A 25,183-nucleotide genomic window follows, 5' to 3' on the forward strand; every position below is an offset into this window, starting at 1 on the left:
AATAGAAGCCACAAGAGAGCAGACTGTGCTGCAACCAGCTCTAGAATGGGAATGACATAGGCAGACAGGAGAGTGGTACCCACATAACCTCTGCAATTGCCAAAACCATCTTCTTATTGGCTGGAACCTGGTCACTAGTTGAACGACGGGGCCCCATCATCAACTCTCAGCAACCTGGTTCGCTGGTTGGGGGAGATAGCCTGTAAATGAGGGTGTGTACATGCGCCGAATAAAGGTTACGTACTCTTTGCATGCCACACCGGGTCAGTTCATTCCCGGGTCAGTTGAATCCCAGGTCAGTTGAGTCCCAGGTCAATTGATTCCCAGGTTAGTTAAGTCACAGGTCAGTTGAGTCCCAGGTCAGTTCATTCCTGGGTCAGTTAAATCCCAGGTCAGTTGAGTCGCAGGTCAGTTGAGTCCCAGGTCAGTTCATTCCTGGGTCAGTTAAATCCCAGGTCAGTTGAGTCACAGGTCAGTTGAGTCGCAGGTCAGTTGAGTCGCAGGTCAGTTGAGTCGCAGGTCAGTTGAGTCGCAGGTCAGTTGAGTCGCAGGTCAGTTGAGTCGCAGGTCAGTTGAGTCGCAGGTCAGTTGAGTCGCAGGTCAGTTGAGTCGCAGGTCAGTTGAGTCGCAGGTCGTTGAGTCGCAGGTCAGTTGAGTCGCAGGTCAGTTGAGTCGCAGGTCAGTTGAGTCGCAGGTCAGTTGAGTCGCAGGTCAGTTGAGTCGCAGGTCAGTTGAAGCATTGATAAAGATATCTTGTATTGATGTTACTTATATGCAAAGTTCCCTACATATTAGTCCCATATATCCTTAGTTCTTCTCAAACGAATTCCTTATACAGTGGACCCTCGCATACCGTTGGCATCACATAACGTTAAATCCGCATACCGATACATTTTATCGCTAAAATTTTGCCTCGCATACCACTATAAAACTCGCTCAACACTATTCGTCCGAGACGCGTCTAATGTGCAGCCTGAGCCAGCCTCACATGTTCCGCCGGTGGCATTGTTTACCAGCCAGCCTCCACGGTAACATCCAAGCATACAATCGGAACATTTCGTATTATTACAGCGTTTTTGGTGATTTCATCTGCAAAATAAGTGACCATGGGCCCCAAGAAAGCTTCTAGTGCCAACCCTACAGGAATAAGGGTGAGAATTACTATAGAGATGAAGAAAGAGATCATTGCTAAGTATGAAAGTGGAGTATGTGTCTCCGAGCTGGCCAGGTTGTATAGTTGTGTACGAATGGTATATAATACCGACAAGATGAGAGTAAGACACATGTGCAACATCTGGGTATCTTTATTGTAGACGTTTCGCCATCCAGTGGCTTTATCAATACAAATTCCAGGACATAACTTGAAGACAGTAGAACTATGTACAGAAGATGAGGTAATCAGTCCCTCAACCTAGGAGTAGGTGCGAACAGCACCATAGTCGTGGAGATTCTGAATCTCCACGACTATGGTGCTGTTCGCACCTACTCCTAGGTTGAGGGACTGATTACCTCATCTTCTGTACATAGTTCTACTGTCTTCAAGTTATGTCCTGGAATTTGTATTGATAAAGCCACTGGATGGCGAAACGTCTACAATAAAGATACCCAGATGTTGCACATGTGTCTTACTCTCATCTCAGGTTGTATAGTAAACCCCAATCAACCATCGTTACTATTGTGTCCAAGAAAACAGGAATCAAGGAAGCTGTTCTTGCCAAAGGTGCAACTGTATTTTCGAAACAGAGATCGCAAGTGATAGAAGATGTTGAGAGACTCTTATTGGTGTGGATAAATGAAAAACAGATAGCAGGAGATAGCATCTCTCAAGCGATCATAAGTGAAAAGGCTAGGAAGTTGCATGAGGATTTAATTAGAAAAATGCCTGTAACTAGTGGTGATGTGAGTGAATTTAAGGCCAGCAAAGGTTGGCTTGAGAGATTTAAGAAGCGTAGTGGCATACATAGTGTGATAAGGCATGGTGAGGCTGCCAGTTCGGACCACAAAGCGGCTGAAAAATATGTGCAGGAATTCAAGGAGTACATAGACAGTGAAGGACTGAAACCTGAACAAGTGTTTATTTGTGATGAAACAGGCCTGTTTTGGAAGAAAATGCCAAACAGGACCTACATTACTCAGGAGGAAAAGGCACTCCCAGGACATAAGCCTATGAAAGACAGGCTTACTCTGTTGATGTGTTCCAATGCTAGTGGTGATTGCAAAGTGAAGCCTTTATTAGTGTATCACTCTGAAACTCCCAGAGCGTTCAGGCAAAAGAATAGCCTCAAGGCTAATTTGTGTGTGCTGTGGAGGGCAAACAGTGAGGCATGGGTCACTAGGGACTTTTTCTATGACTGGTTACACCATGCATTTGCCCCCAATGTGAAAAATTACCTAATTGAAAAGAAATTAGACCTTAAGTGCCTCCTGGTGTTAGACAATGCCCCTGGTCATCCTACAGACTTGGCAGAGCGACTTTCTGGGGACTTGAGCTTCATTAAGGTCAAGTTTTTGCCTCCTAATACCACTCCTCTCCTGCAGCCCATGGACCAGCAGGTTATTGCAAACTTCAAAAAACTGTACACAAAAGTTCTGTTTGAAAGGTGCTTTGTAGTGACCTCAGAAACTCAATTGACTCTAAGAGAGTTTTGGAGAGATCACTTTAATATCCTCAATTGTGTAAACCTTATAGGTAAGGCTTGGGAGGGAGTGACTAAGAGGACCTTGAACTCTGCTTGGAAGAAACTGTGGCCAGAATGTGTAGACAAAAGGGATTTTGAAGGATTTCAGGCTAACCCTGAGAGGCGTATGCCAGTTGAGGAATCAATTGTGGCATTGGGGAAGTCCTTGGGGTTGGAGGTTAGTGGGAAGGATGTGGAAGAGTTGGTGGAGGAGGACAATGAAGAACTAACCACTGATGAACTGCTAGATCATCTTCAACAGCAAGAGGCCAGACCTGAGGTAACTGCTTCAGAGGAGGGGAGAGAGAAATTGAAGAAGTTGCCTACTTCAACGATTAAGGAAATCTGTGCAATGTGGCTTAAAGTGCAAACCTTTATGGATGAAAATCACCCTCAGACAGCTGTTGCAAGCCGTGTTGGCAACCTGTACACTGACAGTGTTGTGAACCACTTTAGGAAAGTCATAAAGGAACGAGAGGTACAGACCTCTATGGACAGATATGTTGTGCGACAGAAGTCCAGTGACTCTCAAGCTGGTCCTAGTGGCATTAAAAGAACAAGGGAAGTAACCCCAGAAATAGAGTTGCTACCTCAAGTCCTAATGGAAGGGGATTCCCCTTCTAAACACTAACACCATCCACACTCTCCCCTCCTCCCATCCCATCAGTCATCACCAGATCTTCAATAAAGGTAAGTGTCATATAACTGTGCATGTCTTCTTCAGTTTGTGTGTATTAAAATTAATATTTCATGTGGTAAAAATTTTTTTTTTTCGTACTTTTGGGTGTCAGGAACGGATTAATTTGATTTCCATTATTTCTTATGGGGAAAATTATTTCGCATAACATTGAGCTCTCATGAACGGATTAATAGTGTTATGCGAGGGTCCACTGTATCTCACTGTATATACACTGAGAGGTTTATATCTTAGTGTATATACACAGGTGTATATCTTAGTGTATATACACAGAGGTGTATATCTTAGTGTATATACACTGAGAGGTGTATATCTCAGTGTAAAAACACTGTGAGGTGTATATCTCAGTGTATATACACTGATAGTTTACATTAATCACTAATTTAGGTAATAAAGTATTCAGTCTTAATGACCCTGGTGTCATAGATAGACTTTAAACCTCATTAACCAACCAACCAGTCTTAACCGTCAGGGTCCAGACCCCTGATCTGAGAATTGCTGTCAATGTCTAAGAATTTAAAAAAGAAATTATTTTTCTTATAAATTTAAAATTTTTATTTTTATGGAGGTAATAAAACAAACACAAAAAAAATTGCCATCGGTTCTTACCGAGATATAGAGGCATGAAGTTGATACTCGGTGGGCAGTGGACGGCAACATCGACTACTGCCAACCACTTCGTATTATTTACTTTATTTTTTTGGTACATTTTTCTAATATTTTATTTTCTCCAGTAACTTTTGTGGCTTGTGAGACAAGTATAATGCATAGTGTATCCACTTGTTGTATACAACACAGTATAGCCTCTCCTCACTTAGCGATGTACTCGTTTACCGACGACTCACACTTATGACGGGCTCTCTGACCAGTGAATGAATCAGGTGCTTAGGGTTTAAATACCAGGAGCCACATCGTTATACCAATACATTGTTCAACCAGCCAATCACAAGGAAGCCTGACAAAACTGTGAAGCGATGTGGTACACTTGTGAAGCAGATTTGACAGACTTGTCTTCACTGCTGGTTGTCACGGTTTGACTGTCTTGTGCTAGCAGTAGGCTCATTGATCACCGTGTCTCATGCTAGCACTAGCCTGATTGATCATTGTCTCATGCTAGCACTAGCCTGATTGATCACTGTGTCTTGTGCTAGCACTAGCCTGATTGATCACTGTGTTTTGTGCTAGCACTAGCCTTATTGATCACTGTGTCTTGTGCTAGCACTAGCCTGATTGACCACTGTGTCTTGTGCTAGCACTAGCCTGATTGATCACTGTGTCTTGTGCTAGCACTAGCCTGATTGATCACTGTCTTGTGCTGGCCATAGTCTACACCTGTGTAATACAAATGCTCTCTAGCCCCTTGCTCCTGGCATGTTAGTCGCCTCTTACACCACACATGGCTTATGGAGGAAGAATTCTATTCCACTTCCTCATGGAGTGAACATGAAATAAACAAGAATAAGAACTAATAAGAAAATAGAAGAAAACCCAAAGGGGTGTGTATATATATATACTTGTACATGCACGTGTAGTGTGACCTAAGTACCCGCAATCCTACCATCATGTAAAACAATTACAGGCTTTTGTTTTACACTCACTTGGCAGGACGGTAGTATCTCCCTGGGCGGTTGCTGTCTACCAACCTGCTACCCATATTGTGTACCAATTATCAGTATATAAAGTATGCCCCTTACCAGATATGGTTCCATCATTGTTCTCAACACATCACCCGAGATATTCAATAACTTCCTGGTATCTTCCAGTGTATTACTTCTAGTGTATAAAGTTATATCCAATACAAGACGACTGTCACAGTCACAAAGTACAAGCAATTTGATACCTAAGTGTTTCCTCTTGCTCGGTATATACTGCCTGAACAACAGTCTACCTTTGAACAAAATCAGAGACTCATCAATAACAAGCTTCCTGAAAGGGTAAAAATACATATTGAACTTTTGTTTCAGATCCATAAATACATTCCTATTATAAAACCTGTTGTTTCTGTCCGGCCTTGTTTTGTCTTAGAAATGTAGCATATGTAATAGGATAAATATGTTAACTGGAACAATATCACTGAAGGCCGGGGTAGAAATTAGGTAGTCTGTAGACCTGTATGATTTGATATTATGCTTATACCCATGTGGCATAAGTATTATTGTGGCAAAAAACAAATACATCTCAGCCACAGTTGTTTCCTTCCACCAGCGGAGTCTTGACTGTGGTGGATCATTACTTTTATGACTCGCTCGTCATGAGTTCAATCCCCGCCTGTGGTATGGTTTGTGAAATCATTGTATATGCCATGGTATAATCAAAGTAGATAAATTAGACACAAGTGCAACTCTTGGGTATCTTTATTGAGGAAACGTTTTGCCACACAGTGGCTTCATCAGACGTTTCCTCAATAAAGATACCCAAGAGTTGCACTTGTGTCTAATTTATCAACATGTCGGTTCTCTGAACCATTCATCTACAAATCTGTCAGACACTGCAACTTCTTGGGATCTTAATACTTAGGAATTCTTCGCTTGCCTAATTCTTGGGCACGACCTACTTCCACATTGAACAAATGTGACACGACCCATGACTGCTGCACCTCTCCTGCCATACGGTTTATAAGCTGCTTCTCCGCTGATATGCCGTATTCTATTCAAGATTGATGGACTGAACACATCGACTCAAGGTTGAGGGACTGATTACCTCATTCTCCTCCTGTTCTTCAAGTTTCTCCTACATATGGACTGATGAAGCCACTGTGTGGTGAAACGTTTCCTCAATAAAGATACCCAAGAGTTGCACATGTGTCTAATTTATCAACATGTCGGTTCTCTGAACCATTCATCTACAAATAATAATCAAAGTAGCTGTTACTTTCCCTGACAATAATTTCCATCAGGGGCTGGTCAAAAATGAGTTCAGAGAATTTCAGTTCACTTGCAGTGTTCCCAAGGGTACAATTTGGCAGGATCCCAATGTGATTGTCGTCAAATTGATAGGGGCTGGACACAAAATTTGCATTTTGCTGCCAATCCCAGATGCGGTCTATTGGTGGGTACTGGATATTAGTAGCTGGTTGTGGTTGTAGTCATGGTTGTGCAGGTTGTGTTGTGGGGGGTGGTTGAGGATGCCCTGGATCGTGGATGTGCTGAGTCAGCGGCATGGCTCCTAGCCTGGGGTGCTGCTGGTGCTGCACCACCACCACCTGACGCATACGGTCTATTATCCATCCCTGTTGTAGCAACATCATTGTCACTTTCACTGTTCCTAGTGTAGGGTCACAGGATGTATTCCGTTCCCTTGGAGGTACATATGGCACATTACCAGACCATATGTGGCGTTATATACTACACCGACGCTTCACTGGAGAATATTCTTCCTTACTGTCACTACTTGAATGGCCATCAAGAGCAATAAAATCAATGTCCACATCAGTGTCATCACCATTGCTCACATCTGAGGCCTAGCCACTGGAAAATATAAGCTTATGTTTACAGCGAGGTACAACTGACCCAGGTGGACAAGCACCATAGGTGGAAGATTGAGGGTCGTCAGGATTTTTGGCACTATTTTTGATATCCTGAGTGTTGCTTTTGGTTACAAATTGTTCAGATCCATAAATTCCTCTTCACGTCCATTTTAATCCGTGGAAGAATTGTCACTTAGGAAGAGATTTCCAGTTCGACAGCGAGTGAATGTTTTGCTACGTCGAGGCATGGTGAGCAAAGCGTACTGAGATAGCATTTCCTTAATGCAATGCTGGCACCCTGATTTTTTGTTTACTGTGCACACAAACCATGCAGACCTATTCTCTTAGATGTAGGCCTATAAGCCTTCACTCGCTTAATTTAAAGCTGCTAGAATTTTGGGTACTACTATGGCACGGAGACTGACCTCAAGGCTGTAGTACTACAGCACGAACACTGACCTCAAGGCTGTAGTACTACAGCACGAACACTGACCTCAAGGCTGTAGTACTACAGCACGAACACTGACCTCAAGGCTGTAGTACTACAGCACGAACACTGACCTCAAGGCTGTAGTACTACAGCACGAATCCTGACCTCAAGGCTGTAGTACTACAGCATGAACCCTGACCTCAAGGCTGTAGTACTACAGCATGAATCCTGATCTCAAGGCTGTTGTACTACAGCATGAACCCTGACCTCAAGGCTGTAGTACTACAGCATGAACCCTGACCTCAAGGCTGTAGTACTACAGCACGAATCCTGACCTCAAGGCTGTAGTACTACAGCACGAACACTGACCTCAAGGCTGTAGTACTACAGCACGAACACTGACCTCAAGGCTGTAGTACTACAGCATGAACCCTGACCTCAAGGCTGTAGTACTACAGCATGAACACTGACCTCAAGACTGTAGTACTACAGCATGAACACTGACCTCAAGGCTGTAGTACTACAGCATGAACCCTGACCTCAAGGCTGTAGTACTACAGCATGAACACTGACCTCAAGGCTGTAGTACTACAGCATGAACCCTGACCTCAAGGCTGTAGTACTACAGCATGAACACTGACCTCAAGGCTGTAGTACTACAGCATGAACCCTGACCTCAAGGCTGTAGTACTACAGCATGAACCCTGACCTCAAGACTGTAGTACTACAGCATGAACCCTGACCTCAAGACTGTAGTACTACAGCATGAACACTGACCTCAAGACTGTAGTACTACAGCATGAACACTGACCTCAAGGCTGTAGTACTACAGCATGAACCCTGACCTCAAGGCTGTAGTACTACAGCACGAACACTGACCTCAAGGCTGTAGTACTACAGCATGAACACTGACCTCAAGGCTGTAGTACTACAGCACGAACACTGACCTCAAGGCTGTAGTACTACAGCATGAACACTGATCTCAAGGCTGTAGTACTACAGCATGAACACTGACCTCAAGGCTGTAGTACTACAGCACGAACACTGACCTCAAGGCTGTAGTACTACAGCATGAACCCTGATCTCAAGGCTGTAGTACTACAGCACGAACACTGACCTCAAGGCTGTAGTACTACAGCATGAACCCTGATCTCAAGACTGTAGTACTACAGCACGAACACTGACCTCAAGGCTGTAGTACTACAGCATGAACACTGACCTCAAGGCTGTAGTACTACAGCACGAACACTGACCTCAAGGCTGTAGTACTACAGCACGAACACTGACCTCAAGGCTGTAGTACTACAGCATGAACACTGACCTCAAGGCTGTAGTACTACAGCACGAACACTGACCTCAAGGCTGTAGTACTACAGCACGAACACTGACCTCAAGGCTGTAGTACTACAGCACGAACACTGACCTCAAGGCTGTAGTACTACAGCACGAACACTGACCTCAAGGCTGTAGTACTACAGCACGGACGGCAAAGTGGTTAATGACCTTGGTGTAGTAGTAGACTTTAAACCCCATTAACCAACCACCCAGTCTTAATGTTCTTCCCTCAAGTTAACATTACTTTCTTGCCATAGATTCCGCGGAGAACACGCCTTGCGTCGCTACCCGTCAGGTGAAGAACGCTGCATCGCTTGTAAACTCTGTGAGGCAATTTGTCCCGCCCAGGTCAGTACTATACTGTAACTGTAATGACTTAGAAATGTGTGTTAATTGTTTTTGATATTGTCACTGCTCTTAATAAAGTTCTTCAGTATTCAGTCAGTTGCCTTATAAAGCTTTTCTTTATACATTCATTTGTCTTTTGAAGACATTGTGGTATATTGACTCCAGTAAACTACAGTAGAGGTATAATAACAGGTATATTAACAGGTATACTGACAGGAACGATATACAGTGGACCCTTGACTAACGATATTAATTGGTACCCGAGAACGAATATCGTTAGTCGAGTTTTTTTAGCGTAGTCAAGGCAAAATGTTAGCGTTAAAATGTATCGCTAGTCGAATTTAACGTTATAATGATGTTCAGGTCCAACTTACACCATTAACTAGTCACACACAATTGAGAAGGGAAGGGCACTGATATATATATATACATGTATATTCTTCTTTCTTTCAACGTACCAGCCATATCCCATTGAGATGGGGTGGCCCAAGAGAAAAAACGAAAGTTTTTCATTTTAAATTTAGTAATTTGTACAGGAGAAGGGGTTACTAGCCCCTTGCTCCCGGCATTTTAGTCACCTCTTACAACACACACGGCTTACAGAGGAAGAATTCTGTTCCATTTCCCCATGGAGATAAGAGGAAATAAACAAGAACAAGAACTAGAAAGAAAATAGAAGAAAACCCAGAGAGGTGTGTATATATATGCTTGTACATGTATGTGTAGTGTGACCTAAGTGTAAGTAGAAGTAGGAAGATGTGTCTGAAATCTTGCATGTTTATGAGACAGAGAAAAGACACCAGCAATCCTACCATCATGTAAAACAATTACAGGCTTTCGTTTTACACTCACTTGGCAGGACGGTAGTACCTCCCTGGGCGGCTGCTGTCTACCAACCTACTGGCTAGAACTCGGTAAACTTCTTACCCTATAATTTTTAAAGTCTCTTTTTTTCAACCTTCCCTTTGTATAAAGGAACCATACATGCTTTCTGTCAATCCCTAGGTGCCTTCCCCTCTTTCGCACATTTAGTAAACAAAAATACCAACCTCTTCAGCACTACATCCCACCCCCTCTGCTTTTAAAATTTCTGTCATGATCCCGTCAGTTCCAGCTGCTTTACCCTCTTTCATTCTACGTAATGCCTCACGCACCTCCCCCACACTCACATCCTGCTCTTCTTCACTCCTAAAAGATGTTATACCTCCCTGGCCAGTGCACGAAATTACTGCCTCCCTCTTTTCAACATTTAAAAGTTCCTCAAAATATTCCCACCATCTTCCCAATACCTCCATCTCCCCATCTACTAACTCCAGTACTTTGTTTTTAACTGAAAAAATCCATTCGTTCCCTAAGCTTTCTTAACGTGTTTACCTCAAAAATTTTTCTTATTGTCGGCAAAATTTCTTGACAGTGAGATATAACCCGAACTTTCTCTCCTCCTTTAATTTATAAACTTTCATCTCTCTCTTACTTACTGTTGCCACTTTTCTTTGGGCCATCTACCTCTTACTTTAACTGTAGCTACAACTAGATAATGATACGATATATCCGTTGCCCATCAGCCTACCCATCAACCTTTTATCCACCAATACGTGCTATATTATATCTTGTATACTTATTTATCCTCTCTTTCATAAAATATGTATTATTACCAAACTTCTTTCTACACATAACTCAGTTAAAGGCTCCCCATTTTCATTTACCCCTGGCACCCCAAATTTACCTACTACTCCCTTTACAACATTTTTACCCAGTTTAACATTGAGATCCCAAACCACGAGTACTCTCTCAGTTGGTTCAAAACTCCCCACGCACTCAAAATCAATCAATCTCTCTCTCTCTCTCTCTCTCTCTCTCTCTCTCTCTCTCTCTCTCTCTCTCTCTCTCTCTCTCTCTCTCTCTCTCTGTCTCTCTCTCTCTCTCTCTCTCTCTCTCTCTCTCTCTCTCTCTCTCTCTCTCTCTCCACATGCATGTATATACACACACCCTTCTGGCTGTTCTTCTATTTTCTTACTAGTTCTTGTTTATTTTCTCTTCTCTCCATGGGGAAGTGGAACAAAATTCTTCCTCCGTAAGATGTGTGTCTTAAGAGGTGACTAACATGCCGGGAGCAAGGGGCTAGTAACACCTTCTCCTGTATACATTACTAAATTTAAAAGGAGAAACTTTCCTTTTTCCTTTTGGGATGCTCCGCCTCGGTGGGATACGCCCAGTTTGTTGAAAGAATATGTCATTGATGTCTATATGAGTTGTATCATGTACTTGTACAAATTAACTATTCTTCTTTCTTTCAACAAACCGGCTGTATCCCACCAAAGCCGGGCGGCCCAAAAAGGAAAAACGAAAGTTTCTTAATTAACTATTATTATTATTGCAGTGGTACCCCGAGTTTCGAACAGTTCCCAACTCTACCAATTATATAAGTGTATTATTGTAAGTGCTTTTGTAAGTGTATTTTTGGGGTCTCAAACTGACTTAATCTAATTTTTGTCATTCCTTATGGGAACATATTTGTTCTTTAATGGACTAACAGCCTTCTGGAACAAAGAAAGTTCGAAACTTGGGGTACCACCGTATCATTATTATTATTATTAAAGCTCAAAATTGATGATGGCTTCTTCACCCTACATCAACATCATTGTGCTCTCTCTCTCTCTCTCTATCTATATCTCTATCTCTCTATCTCTGTGTCTGTGTGTGTGTGTGATAAGATAAGATAAGATTTCGTTCGGATTTTTAACCCCGGAGGGTTAGCCACCCAGGATAACCCAAGAAAGTCAGTGCGTCATCGAGGACTGTCTAACTTATTTCCATTGGGGTCCTTAATCTTGTCCCCCAGGATGCGACCCACACCAGTCCACTAACACCCAGGTACCTATTTGCTGCTAGGTGAACAGGACAACAGGTGTAAGGAAACGTGTCGAAATGTTTCCACCCGCCAGGAATCGAACCCGGGCCCTCCGTGTGTGAAGCGGGAGCTTTAGCCACCAGGCCACCGGGCCTGTGTGTGTGTGTGTGTGTGTGTGTGTGTGTGTGTGTGTGTGTGTGTGTGTGTGTGTGTGTGTGTGTGTGTGTGTGCGTGTGTGTGTGTGTGTGTGTACTCACCTATTTGCTCACCTATTTGTGGTTGCAGGGGTCGAGTCACAGCTCCTGGCCCCGCCTCTTCGCTGATTGCTACTAGGTCCTCTCTCTCCCTGCTACATGAGCTCTATCATACCTCGCCTTAAAACTATGTATGGTTCCTGCCTCCACTACATCCCTTTCTAGGCTATTCCATGGCCTGACTACTCTATGACTGAAGAAATACTTCCTAACATCCCTTTGATTCATCTGAGTCTTCAACTTCCAATTGTGACCTCTTGTGTCTGTGTCCCATCTCTGGAACATCCCGTCTTTGTCCACCTTGTCTATTCCGCGCAGTATTTTATATGTCGTTATCATGTCTCCCCTGACCCTCCTGTCCTCCAGTGTCGTCAGGCCGATTTCCCTCAACCTTTCTTCGTAGGACAATCCCCGTAGCTCTGGGACTAGTCTTGTTGCAAACCTTTGCACTTTCTCTAATTTCTTGACGTGCTTGACTAGGTGTGGATTCCAAACTGGTGCTGCATACTCCAGTATGGGCCTGACGTAGATGGTATACAGAGTCTTAAACGAATCCTTACTGAGGTATCGGAACGCTATCCGTAGGTTTGCCAGGCGCCCGTATGCTGCAGCAGTTATCTGATTGATGTGTGCCTCAGGAGATATGCTCGGTGTTATACTCACCCCCAGATCTTTTTCCTTGAGTGAGGTTTGCAGTCTTTGGCCATCTAAACTATATTGTGTCTGCGGTCTTCTTTGCCCTTCCCCAATCTTCATGACTTTGCATTTGGCAGGGTTAAATTCAAGGAGCCAGTTACTGGACCAGGCTTGTAGCCTGTCCAGGTCTCTTTGTAGTCCTGCCTGATCCTCGTCCGATTTTATTCTTCTCATTAACTTCGCATCATCTGCAAACAAGGACACTTCTGAGTCTATCCCTTCCGTTATGTCGTTCACATATACCAAGAACAGAACAGGTCCTAGGACTGACCCCTGTGGAACCCCGCTTGTCACAGGCGCCCACTCTGACACCTCGTCGCGTACCATGACTCGTTGTTGCCTCCCTGTCAGATATTCTCTGATCCATTGCAGTGCCTTTCCTGTTATGTGTGCCTGATCCTCTAGCTTTTGCAGTAACCTCTTGTGAGGAACTGTGTCGAAGGCCTTCTTGCAGTCCAAAAATATGCAGTCGATCCACCCCTCTCTCTCTTGTCTTACTTCTGTCACCTTGTCATAAAACTCTAGTAGGTTTGTGACACAGGATTTTCCTTCCCTGAAACTGTGCTGGTTGTCAATTATACACTTGTTTCTTTCCAGGTGCCCCACCACTCTCCTCCTGATGATCTTCTGCATTACCTTGCATACTATACACGTTAGTGATACAGGTCTGTAGTTTAGTGCCTCATGTCTGTCTCCCTTTTTAAAAATTGGGACTACATTTGCCATTTTCCATACCTCAGGGAGTTGCCCAGTTTCAAATGATGTGTTGAAGATCTTTGTTAATGGCTCACACAATATCTCTGCACCCTCTTTAAGGACCCATGGAGAGATATTGTCTGATCCCACCGCCTTTGAGGTGTCAAGTTCGCATAGCAGCTTCTTCACCTCCTCCTTGGTTATATGTACCTCATCCAGCACTTGCTGGTGTGCCTCCCAGTTCTGATTTCTTGGAGTCCTACTGGTTTCCACTGTAAATACCTCTTTAAATCTTGTGTTGAGCTCCTGACAAACCTCTCGGTCGTTTCTTGTGAATTCCCCATCACCCTTCCTTAGTCTGATTACCTGGTCCTTGACTGTTGTTTTCCTCCTGATGTGGCTGTACAACAGCTTCGGGTCAGTCTTTACTTTTGATGCTATGTCATTTTCATATTGTCTCTGAGCCTCCCTTCTTATCTGTGCATATTCGTTTCTGGCTCTTCGGCTGATTTCTTTATTTTCCTGAGTTCTCTGTCTTCTGTACCTTTTCCATTCTCTAGTACACCTAGTTTTTGCCTCCCTACACCTTTGGGCGAACCAAGGACTCGTTCTGTTCTTCCCATTATTTCTGTTTCCCTTGGGAACAAACCTCTCCTCTGCCTCCTTGCATTTTGTTGCTACATAGTCCATCATTTCTTGTACTGGTTTTCCTGTCAGTTCCCTCTCCCACTGAATGTCTTGAAGGAAGTTCCTCATGCCTGAGTAGTTCCCCCTTTTGTAGTTTGGTTTTTCCCAGCCTATTCCTGCTACTCTCTCCACTTGGAGCTCAACTATGTAGTCGAAGCACAGAACCACATGATCACTAGCTCCCAGGGGCCTTTCATACATGATACCCTTGATGTCCGAACTACTCATGGTGAATACAAGGTCCAGCCTTGCTGGTTCATCCTCTCCTCTCTCTCTGGTAGTGTCTCTAACATGTTGATGCATGAGGTTTTCCAGTACCACATCCATCATCTTGGCTCTCCATGTTTTGGGACCCCCATGGGGCTCCAGGTTTTCCCAGTCAATCTCCTTGTGATTGAAATCACCCATAACTAGTAACTTTGCTCCCCCCATGTGTGCTCTCCTGGCCACCTCGGCTAGTGTGTCGATCATTGCTCTGTTGCTCTCATCGTATTCTTCTCTTGGCCTCCTGCAGTTCTGTGGTGGGTTGTACATTACTGCAATTATCACCTTATGTCCCTCAGACTGGATTGTTCCTACTAAGTAGTCCCTTTCGCCCGTACCATCCATTCCTTCCATTTTCTCAAAACCCCACTGGTTTTTAATGAGCAGTGCAACTCCTCCTCCCCCTCTCCTCCCTCTGTCTTTCCTGAGGATTTGATATCCGGATGGAAAGATTGAATCTGTTATTATTCTGGTGAGTTTTGTTTCTGTGAGTGCTATTATGTCTGGGGATGTCTCTTTGATTCTTTCGTGCCACTCCTCATACTTGTTTGTTATTCCATCTGCATTTGTATACCACACCTTCAACTTCTTTTCTAAGACTGTGGTCTGGGAGGTATATTGGGGTTGGGGAAGTGGGAGACCTGGTAAGGAACTATGGGTTGTTGCTGTGGGGGTGGAGTTTGTAATGTAGTGGGTGGGGGCATTGGATGTGGCATGGGTGTTTTGATTTAGAGTGTTTGGTTGCACTGGGGTTGACCTGGTTGGGAGGCTTCTATAGGAAGTTGTGAGGGAGGCTGTATTTGATCTTCCTGGGTCTGGGATCTTCTGTCTGTCTTCTCCATCCCCTCTCTTTCCTCCTTTCACCTCTGTACCATGTCTCTCAGTTTCTGCCTTTCTTCTTGTGTTCTGTTGCGGTCGAGATACACCTTCCTGTGTGTGCGTGTGTGTGTGTTAGTTACCATTTGGTCCTAGGCACATGTCGATTAGACACTAGGCCTGTTGTATGTGTGTGTGTGTGTGTGTGTGTGTGTGTGTGTGTGTGTGTGTGTGTGTGTGTGTGTTGTGTGTGTGTGTGTGTGTGTGTGTGTGTGTTGTGTGTGTGTGTGTGTGTTGTGTGTGTGTTGTGTGTGTGTGTTGTGTGTGTGTGTTGTGTGTGTGTGTTGTGTGTGTGTTGTGTGTGTGTGTTGTGTGTGTGTGTTGTGTGTGTGTGTTGTGTGTGTGTGTTGTGTGTTGTGTGTGTGTGTGTGTGTGTGTGTGTGTGTGTGTGTGTGTGTGTGTGTGTGTGTGTGTGTGTGTGTGTGTGTGTGTGTGTGCGCATCCTCTTATTTTGAAAGCATTTTTATTGTTATGAAACGTACAAGTAGGGAACAGGATGACATTGGAGCCATCTGTGGGTGAGCTGTGGGCCAGTATTTTCATCTGATCAACCGACTTTATCTTGTTGACATCATAATACTGTACGAATGTGTTCCAGACTCGAGTCATCCTGGAGATAAATGATCTCAGATGAAGTGATGTTGTGGAGAAGGGTACAGCCAGAGTGAAGTTGCTGCTGGCTGCCCGTCTTGTGGTATAGAAGCTTGCTTCACGCTGTCCACTTCGTGGACAGCGGTCTTGTACATAACAGTAAGGCCACCCACATCCCTCCTGTGTTGAAGGCTCTGCTGACATGACGGATCTATCCAGGATGGGTCACTCTCTCACTCTCTCTCTCACTCACTCTCACTTTCTCACTCTGTCTCACTCTCTCCTTACATTATGATCTACATAATATTCTCACTACAGTGGACCCCCGGTTTACGATATTATTTCATTCCAGAAGTATGTTCAGGTGCCATTACTGAACGAATTTGTTCCCATAAGGAATATTGTGAATTAGATTAGTCCATTTCGGACCCCCAAACATACACGTACAAACGCACTTACATAAATACACTTACATAATGGGTCGCATTGGGAGGTGATCGTAAAGCGGGGGTCCACTGTACTGTTGTTTTCCACACTGCTCGCATTATTTCATAAATTCATTCTACAGAACTAGAAAAGAAACTTGAGCACTTTATTTCCAACAACTCTTGGTCCAACTTCTCCCTGACTGACTGATACTTTATTTTTAATTGAGTTCGTGTTAAGCACCTGAGCCTTGCGGTCATTGAGCACCTGAGCCGTGTGGTCATTGAGCACCTGAGCCGTGTGGTCATTGAGCACCTGAGCCATGTGGTCATTGAGCACCAAACATTGTGCGGGGGCTTGATCCTCCATCTGTTGAGCACCAGAGAGACCGTCTTCTGTCGAAGATAATGAACAATGGCTCAATTGAAAGCCAAGAGAAGTGTGGAACACTGAAAATGACATGTACTGGGGCCCTCCTGTACTTCACCTGTCCATCGTGCTGCCACTGACATAATTACATCCCTTTATTCCTGCTGTCACTGTTGATCTCACACTCCTGACCTGTCAACTTTTCCTGGTGCTGTAATTCCTGTTGTTGATAGCCTGTTGTTGTCTGCCATCGCCACCACCGCATTACCACCTCTGCCACTATTGTATTACTGTCCACCACTACCTCTACCACCACAGCTACTACTCCTTTCACTTGTTTTGCCGGTCCCTTCCTCTGGTATATATAGTGGCATCTTCCCTTCTCACTGCAGTGTGACTAGTCAGTGGTCACACCCAATATACCTGGCAGTATACCTCAGTATACCTGCCAGGTATACTGAGGTATACTGCCAGGTATACTGAGGAATACTGTATATGCTTCAGGCTATCACCATCGAGGCTGAGGAGAGGAAAGACGGCGCCAGACGTACGACGAGGTACGACATTGACATGACCAAGTGTATATATTGTGGCTTCTGCCAGGAGGCATGTCCAGTGGATGCTATTGTTGAGGTGAGTGTATTGGCATGTCCAGTGATGTTAGTGTTGAGATGAGTGTAGTGACATGTCCAGTGATGTTATTATTGAAGTGAGTGCAGTGACATGTCCAGTGATGTTATTATTGAAGTGAGTGTAGTGACATGTCCAGGGGATGCTGTTGTTGAGATGAGTGTAGTGACATTTCCAGTGTTGTTATTGTTGAGGTGAGTGTAGTGACGTGTCCAGTGTTGTTATTGTTGAGGTGGGTGTAGTGACATGTCCAGTGATGTTGTTATTGAGGTGAGTGTAGTGACATGTCCAGTGGATGCTATTGTTGAGATGAGTGTAGTGACATGTCCAGTGTTGTTATTGTTGAGGTGAGTGTAGTGACATATCCAGTGATATTATTATTGAGGTGAGCATATTGACATGTCCAGTGAATGCTATTGTTGAGATGAGTGTAGTGACATGTCATTAAACACCTCATAGTGACCTTGTTTCTTAACATTAGTGAGATACGAGAACAGTATAGTAACACTAGTGTCGCATTGTATTGCAGGGTCCCAACTTCGAGTTCTCAACAGAGACACACGAGGAGCTGCTCTACAACAAGGAGAAACTACTGAGTAACGGTGACAAGTGGGAACCGGAGATAGCTGCTAACATCGCTGCTGACCACCTGTACCGCTAGCAGCACTTTCACATGTCTTAGATGTCTCAAAGTACCTTTGAAAAGGCATCAAACTCTCCATCTTTCAAAGCTTGAAAATGCGTGAGAATCCCCTTGAAAAGTTTGACGTCAGACTGATGTTGCAATTTTGACAGGTGTCAAACCTCTTTCAAAATGAAGCGGACTGCGTTAGAAATGTTAGACATCTTTGAAAATACGTCAAACAGCTTTTGAAAAGTTGAACACATTCTGAAATGAATGAAATATTCATCACCTAAAATAAGGCAAATGTTCAACATCTAAAATACATTAAATGTTCAACACCTTCTAAATTACATCAAACTACCTTAGAAACTTTGAAAATATTTATGTTGTAGACTTTGAAGAAACAGTTTTAGCAGATGTTACTCAACTTTGCTGTACTGGTAATAAATTATAATAATATTTATGTGTTATATGCAGTGGGTTCTCTTATAAAGTTTATATACAGTGGATTTTCTTATTAAGCTCCTCTACACTCAGTTCTTAAGAGAAGTGACTGTACATAAGAGATCTTTATAAGAGAAGTGACTGTACGTTAAGGTGAGGAAGGTGTTGGAACCTATGGTAAGGGAATTATTTGATGCTTCACTCTAAGAGTGTATTAAACTATGTCTTGTAAATATATATATATACCTTGACTTCTGTGCACTAATTATTTACCCTATTGGTTTTCAGCCTGTTTGGATAATGTCAAGGTTGAGTGAGTTCAAGAGAAAATGCAATTCTGAAAATATAATGAGCACTGTGGTAGACCTGCTGCCCCATGCTAGGCAGGTTCAAGTCACACACGCTTTGCCCTTAAGCCAACTTATACAAAGATCTATGTTATTGACACCAGGGTCCCTCATGAAGGTCGATGTTACTGACACCAGGGTCCCTCATGAAGGTCGATGTTACTGACACCAGGGTCCCTCATGAAGGTCGATGTTACTGACACCAGGGTCCCTCACACAGATCTATGTTACTGACACTAGGGTCCCTCACACAGATCTATGTTACTGACACCAGGGTCCCTCACACAGATCTATGTTACTGACACCAGGGTCCCTCATGTAGGTCGATGTTACTGACACCAGGGTTCCTCATGTAGGTCGATGTTACTGACACCAGGGTCCCTCACATAGATCTATGTTACTGACACCAGGGTCTCTCACACAGATCTATGTTACTGACACCAGGGTCCCTCACACAGATCTATGTTACTGACACCAGGGTCCCTCACAAAGATCTATGTTACTGACACCAGGGTCCCTCACACAGATGTATGTTACTGACACCAGGGTCCCTCACACAGATCTATGTTACTGACACCAGGGTCCCTCACACAGATCTATGTTACTGACACCAGGGTCCCAGTCGGACCGAAACGTCGTCGTAAGCTTCTCTCTTTTATGTGCGGGTTATTTGTGTATCGTTCCAGTCTCGGTATTGTGCCTTTTTGTTATTTACAGATGTATGTTACTGACACCAGGGTCCCTTGCACAGATGTATGTTACTGACACCAGGGTCCCTCACACAGATGTATGTTACTGACACTAGGGTCCCTCGCACAGATGTACAGTGGACCCCCGGTTAACGATATTTTTTCACTCCAGAAGTATGTTCAGGTGCCAGTACTGACCGAATTTGTTCCCATAAGGAATATTGTGAAGTAGATTAGTCCATTTCAGACCCTCAAACATACACGTACAAACGCACTTGCATAAATACACTTACATAATTGGTCGCATTCGGAGGTAATCGTTATGCGGGGGTCCACTGTATGTTACTGACACCAGGGTCCCTCGCACAGATGTATGTTACTGACACCAGGGTCCCTCGCACAGATGTATGTTACTGACACCAGGGTCCCTCACGCAGATGTATGTTACTGACACCAGGGTCCCTCACACAGATGTATGTTACTGACACCAGGGTCCCTCGCACAGATGTATGTTACTGACACCAGGGTCCCTCACACAGATGTATGTTACTGACACCAGGGTCCCTTGCACAGATGTATGTTACTGACACCAGGGTCCCTCACACAGATGTATGTTACTGACACCAGGGTCCCTCGCACAGATGTATGTTACTGACACCAGGGTCCCTCACACAGATGTATGATACTGACACCAGGGTCCCTCACACAGATATATGTTACTGACACCAGGGTCCCTCACACAGATGTATGTTACTGACACCAGGGTCCCTTGCACAGATGTATGTTACTGACACCAGGGTCCCTCACACAGATGTATGATACTGACACCAGGGTCCCTCACACAGATGTATGTTACTGACACCAGGGTCCCTCACACAGATGTATGATACTGACACCAGGGTCCCTCACGGAGATGTATGTTACTGACACCAGGGTCCCTCACACAGATGTATGATACTGACACCAGGGTCCCTCACACAGATGTATGTTACTGACACCAGGGTCCCTCACACATATGTATGATACTGACACCAGGGTCCCTCACACAGATGTATGTTACTGACACCAGGGTCCCTCACACAGATGTATGTTACTGACACCAGGGTCCCTCACACAGATGTATGTTACTGACACCAGGGTCCCTCACACAGATGTATGTTACTGACACCAGGGTCCCTCACACAGATGTATGTTACTGACACCAGGGTCCCTTGCACAGATGTATGTTACTGACACCAGGGTCCCTCACACAGATGTATGTTACTGACACCAGGGTCCCTCGCACAGATGTATGTTACTGACACCAGGGTCCCTCACACAGATGTATGATACTGACACCAGGGTCCCTCACACAGATGTATGTTACTGACACCAGGGTCCCTCACACAGATGTATGTTACTGACACCAGGGTCCCTTGCACAGATGTATGTTACTGACACCAGGGTCCCTCACACAGATGTATGATACTGACACCAGGGTCCCTCACACAGATGTATGTTACTGACACCAGGGTCCCTCACACAGATATATGTTACTGACACCAGGGTCCCTCACACAGATGTATGTTACTGACACCAGGGTCCCTCACACAGATGTATGATACTGACACCAGGGTCCCTCACACAGATATATGTTACTGACACCAGGGTCCCTCACACAGATGTATGTTACTGACACCAGGGTCCCTCACACAGATGTACATTACTGACACCAGGGTCCCTCACACAGATATATGTTACTGACACCAGGGTCCCTCACACAGATGTATGTTACTGACACCAGGGTCCCTCACACAGATGTACATTACTGACACCAGGGTCCCTCACACAGATATATGTTACTGACACCAGGGTCCCTCACACAGATGTATGTTACTGACACCAGGGTCCCTCACACAGATATATGTTACTGACACCAGGGTCCCTCACACAGATGTATGATACTGACACCAGGGTCCCTCACACAGATATATGTTACTGACACCAGGGTCCCTCACACAGATGTATGATACTGACACGAGGGTCCCTCACACAGATGTATGTTACTGACACCAGGGTCCCTCACACAGATGTATGATACTGACACCAGGGTCCCTCACACAGATGTATGTTACTGACACCAGGGTCCCTCACACAGATGTATGATACTGACACCAGGGTCCCTCACACAGATGTATGTTACTGACACCAGGGTCCCTCGCACAGATGTATGTTACTGACACCAGGGTCCCTCACGCAGATGTATGTTACTGACACCAGGGTCCCTCACACAGATGTATGTTACTGACACCAGGGTCCCTCGCACAGATGTATGTTACTGACACCAGGGTCCCTCACACAGATGTATGTTACTGACACCAGGGTCCCTTGCACAGATGTATGTTACTGACACCAGGGTCCCTCACACAGATGTATGTTACTGACACCAGGGTCCCTCGCACAGATGTATGTTACTGACACCAGGGTCCCTCACACAGATGTATGATACTGACACCAGGGTCCCTCACACAGATATATGTTACTGACACCAGGGTCCCTCACACAGATGTATGTTACTGACACCAGGGTCCCTTGCACAGATGTATGTTACTGACACCAGGGTCCCTCACACAGATGTATGATACTGACACCAGGGTCCCTCACACAGATGTATGTTACTGACACCAGGGTCCCTCACACAGATGTATGTTACTGACACCAGGGTCCCTCACACAGATGTATGTTACTGACACCAGGGTCCCTCACACAGATGTATGATACTGACACCAGGGTCCCTCACACAGATGTATGTTACTGACACCAGGGTCCCTCACACAGATGTATGTTACTGACACCAGGGTCCCTCACACAGATGTATGTTACTGACACCAGGGTCCCTCACACAGATGTATGTTACTGACACCAGGGTCCCTCACACAGATGTATGTTACTGACACCAGGGTCCCTCACACAGATGTATGTTACTGACACCAGGGTCCCTCACACAGATGTATGTTACTGACACCAGGGTCCCTCACACAGATGTATGTTACTGACACCAGGGTCCCTCACACAGATGTATGTTACTGACACCAGGGTCCCTCACATAGATCTATGTTACTGACACCAGGGTCCCTCACACAGATGTATGTTACTGACACCAGGGTCCCTCACACAGATGTATGTTACTGACACCAGGGTCCCTCACACAGATGTATGATACTGACACCAGGGTCCCTCACATAGATCTATGTTACTGACACCAGGGTCCCTCACATAGAGATGTCTACATTATGAGCTCAACTCACCTAGATAAGTGGTGAGTGGTAAATATTGTGTTAGATATGAACGTTGTGTGGTGAGCATGCACAATATAATATAAATCCTGCCCCCACGCACTGCATGATGGGAAAAACAAAACTGTGACAGAGATAGAAACAGACAATAAGAAAGGGAGGGAGAGACAAAGATGGAAAGAGACAAAAGGAGAGGGATGGGGACATAGAAAGAGAGAGAGAGTAGAGTGAAATTGTTCAAGTTGAAGGTAAGAGATGAGTAAGTACTGTGAGTCAACATCAGTGTCAACACTGAGACACTCTTTAAGTTTCAGTACTAGATGACGTTACATTCATTAATATAGCACTTAACAAAGAAAATGTATGTTGTATACATGGTGTATACACGGTGTATACCTGGTGTATACACCGTGTATACCTGGTGTATACATGGTGTATACATGGTGTATACCTGGTGTGTATACGTCGTGCCGAATAAACAAAACTTGCAATTTTGACTTAAATAGCAACGCTCTTCTTGTCAAATAAGGCAAGCAAAAATTTGTATATGCAATAATTTTGCAAAAATCATTCTGAACCTAACGAAAAAAATATTTTTCATTGTGTTTATTGTAAAATGATTATAAACTTATCCGAAATATATTTACGTAGTTGGATTAGGCTAAATTAAATTGCGCTTGTTATAATAAGGTTAGGAAAGTTTTCTAATTTTTTTTTTTGGTACAAAATCATTGATTTTTAAAGAATTAACATAAATGAAAAATATATCTTTAAACGTATAAGAGAAAATTTTAGAAAGGACGCCCCTCAAGGAATGTTTCTTGATGTTGGTGAGGGGCTCTTGATCTAGGGAATTGGATCTGTGCTCCAGTTCCCTGAATTAAGCCTGAATGCCTTCCACATCCCCCCCCCAGGCGCTGTATAATCCTCCGGGTTTAGCGCTTCCCCCTTGATTATAATAATAATAATAATTTAGAAAGGACTTAATTTTAAATGAGTTCTTGCTAATTGACCAGTTTTACCTATTCAGCACCACATATTCATAATAATAATAATAATCTTTATTTCTACCAGTACATGTACAAGATATACAGACCATAGCTGACATCACTGACATACTACTACAGTGGACCCCCGCATAACGATCACCTCTGAATGCGACCAATTATGTAAGTGTATTTATGTAAGTGCGTTTGTACGTGTATGTTTGGGGGTCTGAAATGGACTAATCTACTTCACAATATTCCTTATGGGAACAAATTCGGTCAGTACTGGCACCTGAACATACTTCTGGAGTGAAAAAATATCGTTAACCGGGGGTCCACTGTATATAGAAAGCTGCTTGTTATGCAGAGCATTTACCTGGAGAGGGTTTCGGGGGTCAACACCCCCATGGCCCGGTCTGTGACCAGGCCTCATGATGGATCAGGGCCAATAAACCAGGATGTTACTGTTGGCCCCATGCAACCCAATGTATGAACCACAGTCCGGCTGGTCAGGTACTGACTTTGTGTGCCTGTCCAGCGCCTTCTTGAAGACAGCCAGTGGGGTCTATTGGTAATCCCCCTTATGTATGCTAAGAGGCAGTTGAACAGTCTTGTGCTCCTGAAACTTATTCTGTTGTCTCTTATCATGCTTTTCACTGAGGGTGTGTGTTTATAGATCTAGTTTATAGATTTAGGCCTTAAGAATGATTTAGGTAGGCTTGAATCATTAGTAAATAACATTAGAATCAATAATACACCTACCATCCGACTTACGACCGAGTTCGGTTCCGAGAAACCGGGCGTAAGTCGAAATGATCGTAAGTCGAACTTTACTACTGAATATCAACAAAACATTTTTGTAATGACTTTATTTTATTGTTTTATTTTGGTATTTCATGTTTTACTTTTCTTTTTATGTTGTTAGTATTGTATTTTATACTGTAAGGTTTAGGATAAACACTGTGTACTGTACAACACAAATACTTGTTTATTTCCCAGAAATTTGGCAAAAAAAACACGGTCGTAAGTCGAGTGGCCGTAAGTCGAGCAGGTCGTAAGTTGGATGGTAGGTGTATATCCTTATACATTAATATTATGTTATATTAAGTAGTGAGATTAGATATATTGAGGCAGCTAGCAACTCCACCAGAGTAGAGCTGTGACCTACAGAGCGGAGCTGCTCTTTACTGGTCTGAAACACCGCACTGATAGAACCTCCTAGTGGAACCTGACCTACACAAGGTTAACAAAACATTAGGCAGGCGACCAACAACAAAGAAGAGGCATTTCAAGAGTGTGAACTCTCAGTGTTGTTCACCAACCTCCCATCCTGAGATTACTGTTCACACCACAGTACTCACCCACCTTATTGTACTCACCTAATTGTGGTTGCAGGGGTTCAGACTCAGCTCCTGGCCCCACCTCTTCACTTGGCGGCTGTTGTTATTTTGAGGAACATGGGGTAATTTAGCTAAGGGTTATGAGCGGGCGCCCCTCAAGGGAGGTTCCTTGACGCTGGCGAG

The 25,183-nt window shown here is 44.1% G+C and overlaps 1 protein-coding gene across 1 annotated transcript in view; it reads left to right on the forward strand.

Annotated features, from left to right (window-relative positions):
• ND-23 (NADH dehydrogenase (ubiquinone) 23 kDa subunit) overlaps positions 1 to 17,989 on the forward strand; it is a 35,564-nt gene extending 17,575 nt beyond the window's left edge. Inside the window, exons 4-6 of the mRNA XM_070079863.1 lie at positions 8,864 to 8,954; positions 17,169 to 17,297; positions 17,824 to 17,989. Of these exons, the coding sequence (XP_069935964.1) occupies positions 8,864 to 8,954; positions 17,169 to 17,297; positions 17,824 to 17,955 (352 nt within the window). The 3' untranslated portion in view covers positions 17,956 to 17,989. The remainder of the gene's footprint in view (positions 1 to 8,863; positions 8,955 to 17,168; positions 17,298 to 17,823) is intronic.
• Positions 17,990 to 25,183: the final 7,194 nt, after the last annotated feature.

The sequence above is a fragment of the Cherax quadricarinatus genome, unplaced genomic scaffold, assembly GCF_038502225.1.
Source record: "Cherax quadricarinatus isolate ZL_2023a unplaced genomic scaffold, ASM3850222v1 Contig30, whole genome shotgun sequence".
NCBI classification, from domain to species: Eukaryota; Metazoa; Arthropoda; class Malacostraca; order Decapoda; family Parastacidae; genus Cherax; species Cherax quadricarinatus.